Source organism: Lycorma delicatula, chromosome 6 (assembly GCF_047948215.1).
Source record: "Lycorma delicatula isolate Av1 chromosome 6, ASM4794821v1, whole genome shotgun sequence".
In the NCBI taxonomy this organism is placed as follows: Eukaryota; Metazoa; Arthropoda; class Insecta; order Hemiptera; family Fulgoridae; genus Lycorma; species Lycorma delicatula.
Window position 1 is genome coordinate 164,165,071 of NC_134460.1, and position 11,005 is coordinate 164,176,075.

Genomic DNA, 11,005 nt, shown 5'->3' on the forward strand with positions numbered 1-11,005 from the left:
GATATTAGAAAATAATGAATTTTTTTATTTTTCTCTTACAGACTTACTGCCATTTTAAAGATCCAAATACAACACTAGAAGAATTAGATATGCAAAATGCAAGTTTTAATTTGGATATCGGTGCTTTGGTAGTTATATTCTTTTTCTTAAGAATTTCTGCATTCCTTTTCTTGAGGTGGAAGCTAATGTCATCTCGTTAAGTAAACAACTATAACTGCTGATGCGCTATAGTACACGACCATTTAATAATCGCTGTGCCTTAAAAGTAATTATTAATTAAATGACAAAAAAGGATATAGTGATATTATCTGATTTTTTTTTATTATTTATAATAAAATTAAAACAAAAATTTAAAAAAAGAGCAATAGAAGAAAAGATTGTAGTGCATTGTGCAGTGATTATCTTTTTACTATTAAGTAAATAATTCATAAGGTGATTGTCTTTGTTTGTGCAATTGACATTTATATAATATCTGTATATGTATGAATGTATGTATGTATGTATGTATGTAAAGCATTTAATTTTATATTTGCAGCATTATGGGGTTAAGGTATAAAACAAAAAAAAACAATGTAGTAGAAAATGACAACCGTAGTAGATAGTTATTTTGATGTTTTAATTTTAGATAGTACATTTTTATATGATCGGTGTTTGTGTTGTTTTATGTAGCTTATTTTAAAAAAAAATTATTTTAAGTTCATCTTCTTTCAAGTGATTGTACCAGTATTGAACAAGCAAATATTTCCTTGCAGTTCAAACAGTAGTTTGAACTGCAAGGAAAACTTCTTTCTATTTTTTTCTAGGATTTGTGCAATTATTTTTCAATAAAAAACAGCTGGTATTTAAAATTACAGGTAACACACTGTATCAAAAACCTTGAAATAATTACAACATCCTGAGACACACTCTAAGTTTTCATTCGTAACTGTGAAGTAGAAGTGATAATTATTTAATAGATATTCTATGTTATCAAAAAAATTATATTTTCATTTTTTTGCATTAAATTAATTATTCAATGTGTCAGTGCAAAATAGTACCTTATGTTATTGCCGTTTGATTATAATGAATGAATGATTCGCCTCATTAAATTAGTATTTTCATTCATAAGTATTATTATCTTTATCACCATCTCATTTTTACAGTTTTGCCGCTCGGGTAGATTATTATTAAATTCTTCTTGCATTTCTACTACAATTCAATTCTACTACAACTATTCCTTTAAATCGTATTTCCAGACCCAATTACTTTTCTATTCAAAATTTTTTTTTGAGACGATATGCTATTCTTTTTAAAGTAAATTCATTTCTAGAATTCAATATTGGTGAGAGATAAATCTAAAAAATGATTGACAGCATGAAATATTAGAGATTTTCTATATTCAACCTCAGTGTTTATGTTTGTAAATAGCAGATTTATTATTTTAATTGCTCATTATTATATAGTTCTTTTATTACCTAAAATTGTGTTGTGTTATTTCTGCTAGTGTTTATTCAAGTATATAAAATTTTCTTAGCGACTCATACACATCTCACTCCTTCAGATGCGAAGTTACTTTTTTTTTTAAACACTCCCAGAGCATCAATACAGCCTCAAAGCATTACTTCGATCACTCCAGAATGTCGTGGCAGCAGATTCCTTCACCCTGACTTGGCTCCCATCAGGGTCTCCGCTGGATCATAGGAACAATCTGACTTCCGCTTCTGGATAACCGAGATGCCCCACCTCAAGGGAGCTGCCCTTCCTGCCCTAACCTACTAAGTTCCAGGCATGCATTTCGCGTGTCCTTTGCCTCAGTGTATTCCTCATACCATCAGGGTCCTCCGTGCTATCATTGGAAGCACTCCAACTCCCCTGTTCTTGCATGCAGGCAACCCAAGGTGTCCTAGGCAATGAGGCTGCCTGCCTGGCCCTAGATGTTGCCACATTTCATCCCAACTTTCTTTATTTTTGAAGTCTCTTCCCATATAAATTTTTTTTTACTGTATTGTCTCCCGCTCTCCTTGGTATCATAATATCCCCTTCCCCGTGCTGTTTTCAGTGTTTGATTGATCACCTTCAAGCTGTTGAGGATGCAGAAGCTATTAGTGCTAACATTATTTATACAACAAAATATGGAAAATTAAATACAAAAGAATACAATCAAATCACTAACCTTATTACATTATTTACAAACGCATGATTATCAGCATAACCCAGAACGGCTATGATCATAAGCTTAGTGCCACAATCAATGATGCCTATGAGCGCAACAAAATTAGCTGTTATTATAAAATAAAATTTACAAATATATTACACAATAAATTTAATACGTAGCATCTCTTAATTTGGCCATGACCGACAGCTCAGTGCAACGGGACATTCACGCCCATCGGCACAACCAGTCAGTTATTAATATTACATAATATACACAATACAACTAATATTTATAGACTAAAAATCGGTGATGACCACCAGTTCAACACAACCTACACTAGTGCCAATTGTCATCAGAAGTTTAATTCACAACAGGGCGTAAATTACACTATCCCAAGAAACTATTTACAGGTACATAATAGTTTAGCGGACACAAATTACACAAGTTCATACAACCGATGCAAAAAAATATTACTAAGATTACAGTTCATCCTGTAGGAGTATTTTAGATATTACAAGTCTGCCCATATCAATGGTAATCACAGACAAATACATCAAATATAAAACTACATAATAAGATGCCAAGTTCTTTGATGTTTTGAAACTATACTTAGAGTGTAATAAATTAATTTAATTATATCTGAAAGTACTAAAAAAATATATATTATTCACTTCCAAAAAGAAATAATATATATATATATATATATATATATATATGTATAAGTAAAAAGAAAAATAGTACTGTTATGTTGTATTTATGTACGGAGATTGTGATTAAAGTAATTTGTATAAAAGAACTTCTACCTTGTTCCAGCAAGGAAATTAACATTATAATTTCACTATTATATTGCAACACATTTTGTAATCTGATTAGTTGATTGATGCTAAAGGCATCGCCTACCACTGTATTCAACTGCTAACCCGTTCATGGGTTTTCATTAAGTATTGAATTTATCTATCATTTATTGTTTTATAATGGATATTAAAGGTTAAGCAGCGATATCAGCAATTAATTTAATACATAACATGCTTCAGGTTGTAAATTGTTTGTGTTATTAGCAAAAAAGAGACAGTTCATTAAATTGGTTGATTAATAGTAAAATAAATTTTTTTTTATTTAATGTTTGGTTCCAACTTATTTTATTAAAAAAAATTTATTATTTTATAAGCTCACTTGTAAACTATTATTTTATTTCCATGGCATTATTAAAATACTCTTATTTAATTCTATATTGGTTTTATAATTTTGTCCTTATTGTGTAGCCTTCTTTTCTACCTTTTTTTTCTTTAAAAACAAGTTACTCCATTCATTTTTGAATTTCATAATCCTTCAAGTATCATTTCATTTCTTTTGTTGTTAAAAATAATTATGCTATGAATTATTTTTAGCTATATAAAACAAAATTACAAATCAAGTATTTATTACGTACGTAGACTATATAGTGCTACTAACGCAATGTGTATTTATATAAATTTTGCTATATTTAAGACAATATAGTCAGAGAAAACTTTATAAAGCATGTAAATATAACATTACTTTATTAAAAATTCCTTAGCTATTAAGTAAATATCTGTGATAATGAGTTATCAAAAGTGTAAGAAAGAAATTACGCAGTTTCCTGCATTTGTCCTAAATTTTTTTTCTATTATGCTATAATATAAAATAATAATGCAAAAAAAAAGTTTCATGATTGTAAAAAGGTTGCAGATATGTCATAATTTTTTTTGTAATTTCTAAAAAAATTGTGATTTTCTATTTGCTAAGGTTATATAACACCCTTTGTCCGTGTTCATTTAAAGAAAAGTAGTTATAAGAGACTGCTTATGATATATATATTTATTTTTTGTTTTTTTGAAGCTTTATATAAAAAAACATTTTTTTTGTTTAAATTGTTCATTTATATTAATTTTGATATTATAATATGTAATATAAAGTAAATGTTTTTACTCTATTAATATTAGTTCATCATTAATATTACATCTGTTCTGTTGTGTATAATTTTCTTTTTTTGATGTTCTGACTTAATAATTACACATTTTAAGTTATAATTTTATTAAAATCTTTTTATTCTACAGTCTTTTATCTTCCTCTGCCAGTTTTTCTTTTCTCTTTTCCAGCACGTGTTATCCAATGCACCCAAAAAAATTATTCAATTCAATATTTAAAATTAATTAATTTTAAAATCATTCTTTTTATAAGCATCTTAGACTTTTTAAAAATTATTGAGTAACAGCCAGCATATTGTTGCAATGCTTTCCTTCTACTTATTTTTTTTTTTTTTTTTTTTTACTTTCTATGATTACTTGTAATAGCTTGTCTACAGTGGTTGGAAATACTGGAAATCTTTTAAAAGTAATTTTGTAAATGTGCAACTATAATATTTAGAAGATGTAAATAATATTTAGAAGATGTAAATAATATTACTTTCCATAATATACTTGTGTAAATTGTTCTAAATTAAAAAAAAAATTTCATAAAAATATTTTTTTAAATTAATATATCTGTCAGGCAGGTGAAATGATTAACTAGATTAGTTTAAAAAAATCATTCTTCAATGTGGCCGATACAAAGCTTTAATGGCCATTAAAGCTTTGTATCGGCCACATAGAAGAATATTTGCTGTTACATAAAAAAAAAACTTTTACAGTACAACAAATAAGTGCTTTTTCATTAAAAAAATCAGGAAAAAATTTTAATAAAAAAAAACAGATTTTCTTAACAAAAAATCTTCTTTCATTTGTTAATGTGCATTTCATTGGATTGATGTTTTTTCCTATAGAATATTTATAATCATAATTGTAAGAAAGGTACATAAATAATTTTTGTTATCCTTTTGTTTAAGCATTATTGAAATATAGAATGTAATTTTTAACTTGGACAATATTAGAAGGCATCCTATGATCTGTACTCAATGTACGATACAAAAATATAAACTGTGGCGTTTCTTTTTTACTTATTATTACTGTGAGCGAATCAAACTAAATCACACCAGTGAACGATTTTTATCTTTTAACAATTTTTTTAATATGTAATATGTACACAAGTACCTTTAAACTTCATGTTGTAGAATATTCTGCATTATGTATTGTATTCATGTTTTTTTTTAAATTTTTTTATATAAATATATATGTATAATAAATTTTATATATTGTAAATTTAACTATTAAAGAAATTATGTATAAATGTAATTGTATGGGTTTGTTATTTACTTCTTCAATGCGCGTTGCACACTTTGTGAGCGTATGAGGTATTTTCTCTCACATATCAGATAAAAGGAATAGAAAGAAAACTAATTGATTTGAGTTGATGAAAATAAATAACATTTATTAAAAAATGCTTTTTACTTACTTTTGTATTAAATGGATCTCTTTTTTAAATTGCATCTTATTACAAATAGGAGGGATCTGTAGTATTAGTACAGGGTGATTCAAAGAAACGGGATTAAAAAAAATAAATAACGTTAATGAAAAATTTTATTTAGAAAATGAATTTTATTTCATGTAATTGTACAAATGTTGCCATTTTAGGATACATACATTTTAGTTTATTTTTTAAAGATGACATCTTCCAGGTGACCTCCTCTTCTACGTAAACACTCACGAAGTCTCTTCGTTAAATTGTTCGTGGTTTGACGTAACATCTCAACTGGAATTTCCACAATTGCTTCTCGGATCTTTGCCTTCAGTTCTTCAGTTGTAGCAGGTCTACTGTGGAACACTTTGCTTTTAAGGTGACCCCCACAAAAAGTAATCGCAAGCTGAGAGATCAGGCGATCTGGGAGGCCATCTAATGTCACAATTTCGTGAAATTACACGTTGTCCAAACAATCGGCATACAGCTGCCATCGATATTCGTGCATGATGTGTTGTTGCTCCGTCTTGTTGAAACCAGGCTGTGTTAAGAATCAGTGGAAATCTCTTGTTGTTCCATAACAAAGGTTTCAAGCACGGCTACGTAACGAGCCGACGTCACTGTAATCGCAAGACCGTTGTCATCCTCAAAAAAATAAGGGCCTATAACACCGTAAGATGACATAGCACACCACACGGTCACTTTCTGGCTGTGCAACGGACACTGGTGTAGCTGCGTAGGATTTTCTTGTGCCCGGTATCTGAAATTTTGCTTGTTAACAAATCCACTGAGGTGGAAATGCGCTTCGTCTGACATCCACAGTTCGTGAACAAACTCTTCGTTATCATTTATCTTCTGAAGCATTACCTTACAGAATTGTGCTCGCACAACTGCATTGTTCAGTTTCAGTTCCTGGATGATCTGCAACTTGTACAGATGGTATTGCAAGTCCTTCGCTAACATTCTTCGAACAATTGAACTATGCGATTGTAAAGATGCTGAGAGACGAAGGATTGACCGATGTGGACTTCGTGTGACAGCATCTTGTAAAGCTTGAACATTCTGTGGTGTACGGACGGTTCGCTCACGGCCTGGAGGTTTCTTTTTCATTGCTGAAACAGTTTCCTCAAAATTAGATATCCATGTTGATTGTATGTGCTGATGGAACACGGTCGTACCGTCCTAGATTAAAATGACGGCAAAATTCTCTACGCGCTCTCTCCACACTACATTGTTTTTGTAAAACGCTTTGATAGCAAATGCACGTTGCGCACCACTCCAAGGATCTGTGACAACTAAATGGCAAGTGGTACCAATTGCCCACGGCTACCAACACAAGTTTCAAAATTTCCCGTTTCTTTGAATCACTCTGTATAACACATATTTTATCTATTTTGTTTATTCATATTATATGGTAATATTTATTAGATTTAGTCTGTTTATGTTAAAATAAATATTTAAATGAATTTTATAAGTAAAAGTTGCAAGTTGTGAATGCCCCGTGTGTGTGTGTGTATGTGTGTGTATTTATTTTATTAGATCAACCAAATAAAAGAAATATATTCATATATAGTACAGAGGAGTATGATTCTTATAAGAATTGATTTAAAAAAAAATATATATATATATGTTTTCTGTTTCAGTGATGTAATTCCAAAGATTGATTTGGTTATTTGTATAGTGCTGTTGTTTGTGTTTATATCTGTAGGTGAAAATGGTTTTCATCCTTTCCTTTCTTGGAAATGACAACTTTTTAATGTTGGATTATAGAGTTTAAAATGGGTTAAACATACACTAGCGATGAACCATGCATTAGACGCCCTTCTGAAGTGACTACACCAGAAATTATAGAAACAAAGCATAAAATTGTTTTGGCAGATCAACTAGTGACAGTGAACGAGTTAGCAGAGTCTGTAGGCATATCAACAACAGTATGCATGCACAAACGTTTGGGCATGAACAAGCTGTACGCTAAATGAGTGCTGTGTTTGTTCATGCCTGACCAAAATAGTTTTAAAAAACATTTCAAGTGATTGTCTCAAGCTCTTTTTGCACAATCCAGAGAAATTTTACATTGATTTGTAACAGTTGATGAGACTTGGGTTCATTGCTGCAATCCCAAGACAAAACAGCAGGTTGAAAAAGGTCAACCTGCTCCAAGAAAAAAGTGAATATGACATTATTCTGTTTAACAAAGTTAGGCAACTGTTTTTTGGGATGATAATTTTCATTTATTATATTAAAAAGGATGAAACAATAAGAGGTGAATATTATGCAACCCTATTGCAACAGCTCAACGATGAAATTAATGAAAAATAAATTCAGGGGAAATAGTAATTTTCCACTGAGACAGTACCGTTAACATACATTTAGTTGTGATGGAGCAGTGGAATGGTGTAGATTGTGTGTGCAATTGCCGTAAGGGCGTTTTACCAACATGGTAACAGTTGCGCATAGTGTTTCAGTGACACTATGAGATCCCACCCTGCAGTCAAGTTCCTTCATGCTTAATTAAAACTTGGATTCATAACTTTGAAGAGACTGGTTTTGCTTTAAAAAACCTACTGGGCATGTATTGTTTATACGTATGCCAGAAGACATTGATGCTGTAAAAGCTGTAGTTGTAAGGGTTCTTGTTGTTTCGTGTGAAAAATTGCCTACTAATTGGAGCTTGGATATCAGAGCACGTAAAGAATATTCCATAACCTGAAATTTCATCCTTACAAGATTCAAGTTGTCCAAGAACTGAAACCTAATCATTGTCTATTGCATCCGCAATGAGAATGCTAACTTTATTGAAAATCTATGAAGCCAGTTTTTATTCAAGTGGATATGTGAAAAAGCAGAACTTCCATTACTGGACACAAACAAACCCTGCTCAGCTTCACCAGCGTTACAGCGCTAAACTTACTGTATGGTGTGCAGTTTTGTGTTATGGGGTGATAGGCCCTTACTTCTTTGAAGATAAAGGGGACTGTAACACACAGACATTTTTTGTTCCTAAGCTCCATTCTCTCCAAATCTTCACCTACAAGAAACCTGCTTTCAACAGGATGGAGCCACCTCACACACTGCCAGACAGTCTATGGCAGCAATGAAATGTTTGTTTGGGATCAATAATTTCAAGGACTGCGTACATCACTTGGCCGCCCCAGTCTCCAGACATTTCAGTCTGTGACTTCTTTTTATGGGAATATCTGAACAGCGTTGTGTATTTGTGTATCAGGCTATACCGAGAAACCTTGCCCAGCTCAGATTGAAGCGGAAATCAGCAACATCCCAGAGAACAAATTGCACCGCAGTTTGCAAAATTTCCAGAATCAACTTGCTCAATGTGTGTATGCAAAAATGGACAGCCCTCAAGTGAAGTGATTTTTAAAAAGTAATGTATATTGAAATTTCCACTCTTATAGAACATATTTTCAATATAAAATAATAAAATTTAGTTAACTTTACTTCATTTGTTCTAATTATTTAAAATTTCTCTGTGCCATCCTGTATATAAATAAACTATCATTTATGAGAATAAGGCTCTGGAATGTTTAATATGAAGTATTTTTAATTCTAATTTTCTTTAATTTATATGTGAAAAATTCAATGATGAGAAAAAACTTCATATAGAATTATTTATTTTTTATTTAAATAATGTTTTTTTTTTATGTTATCTGAGGAACTTACAATTAGGTAAGTGAAGGGACCTCCCCTATAAAAGATAACAAAAAGCATCAAAATCTATCATTTGGTGAAAGTAGGGCTTTGAATTTACATTAAGATAAAATTGTATTAAAAAACCCATAAATATTTGCAAATTGAAAAGCTTCCCTTCTAGAGATAACATTGCTAGTCGCAAGTAAAGAATCCCATTTATGATAATGATAGTATGTCTATGCCCATCAAAGTGAAAGTTGTAGATGATTTAATATGTGATAAATTAATTCTCTTAGCATGATCAAATTTTTTTTTTAATGAGATCAAACCATACTTGTTTACTTTGAAACATCTTAAATTAAGCTTGTCACCCTTATTATGTTTATTGTACTTGCATATATTCCCAACTGAAGTTAATTTAATAACTTCTCTTGGGGCTCCCTCAAAAAGTCAAATAAGTTTTTAAGATAAACAAATGGGATGTCAGTCTGTAAGCCAAATCATGTAAACCATTATAGAAAATTAAAAATCAAAATTTATCCTTTTGGTTTTCTATTTATGAATGTAGGATCTTTGATAAAAACAATAGTATTTCATTCTTTAAAAGTAACAAAATCATTCACCTTTTTCAAACTATACAACAAAATTGTTTTTGTGTTAACTCAATACAATATCATTTTTTTTAAATTATCAAATAATGAAAAAATCTCTTCAATTTATTTTAAGTAAAAAAAAAAGGATCTTCTACAGAAACAGTGTTACTATTTAAAAAAATGCCAATCAATTTTTTTTTTAATTTTAATTTTCTGCTCCTATTCAAACTGTACCTAAATATATATATATATATATATATACTCAATTTTTATTAATGCTTCTGAATTAGTTTGTGATTATTTTTTTTTTTTATTATGTTCTTGTATTACCGTGACGTGTGCTTATATTTTAAATTATTAATACCCATTTTAATCACATCTATTTCTTTTATTTTATAATTAATTGTATATTTTCTGATACTCTTCTTATCATTGTATTACTATGGTTTCTCCTGATTTAACCAGGCAAGTGCTTAGGCAGTTCTTTTTCTTAATTCATGGAGAGTAGCATATCAATCCATTCCTGATGTGAACTTAATACTGTATCGTGCACCAGTTAGAATAAAAGAATTATTTATTATTTACACGAGTTAAAAACTAGAAAAAAGATACACAAATTTTGTGAGTATTTATTGTTGCAAGCAACTATTGGTATTAGATCAAATTACAACGACTGATGACAATAAAAGATGAATTTACAGTACATGAAAATGCTAAACCTACAGGGATTTGTATTTAGAACCTTCAGTATGACATTTAAAAACAATATTCACTTTATCATCAAGGTTTGAAATTATATTAACAGCCTTAAAGAATCTAGAATAGAAAATTATCATTTACAGGCAAAATTATTGTCTCTACAAGCTGATCACAGTTCGCTTTGTTCACCCAACTGTCTCGCTTCCTAGCTAGACAGTTGGGTGCGCCAGACCGCTGGCGCATTCATTATACTCGTGGTTGTGAGAATATTAGGTAATTTAAAAATATTCATTAAAGAAAAAAGAAAAGAATTAAGTTAAGAAAAAATATAGTGAAGTAAAAAGATTAATTTTTGATTCTTTACTGAATATCTTTAATTTTCACAACTTCATCCACAAGAGTGCTAAGCTATGGCATAAAACCTTCCCTGCAATAACACAAATGTATCCTGAAAATTTGAATTTTTTTCAGTTTGTTCTTGCATGATGCTGTTGCAAACAGACTAGCTTTTGTATTTATATATAACATATTAAATATTATGTTTGTATGTATCATAAATTAAAAAAAATTGATAAAACAA

At 30.0% G+C, this 11,005-nt stretch overlaps 1 protein-coding gene across 3 annotated transcripts in view; it reads left to right on the forward strand.

The window, feature by feature from the left end:
* The window catches only part of LOC142326463 (ATP-binding cassette subfamily G member 4), a 125,659-nt gene extending 120,337 nt beyond the window's left edge, over positions 1-5,322 (forward strand). For all 3 annotated transcript variants that reach the window (XM_075369024.1, XM_075369023.1, XM_075369022.1), the window contains exon 13: positions 42-5,322. In XM_075369024.1, coding sequence (XP_075225139.1) covers positions 42-200 — 159 coding nt within the window. In that variant the 3' untranslated portion in view covers positions 201-5,322. The remainder of the gene's footprint in view (positions 1-41) is intronic.
* The last annotated feature ends 5,683 nt before the right edge of the window (positions 5,323-11,005 follow it).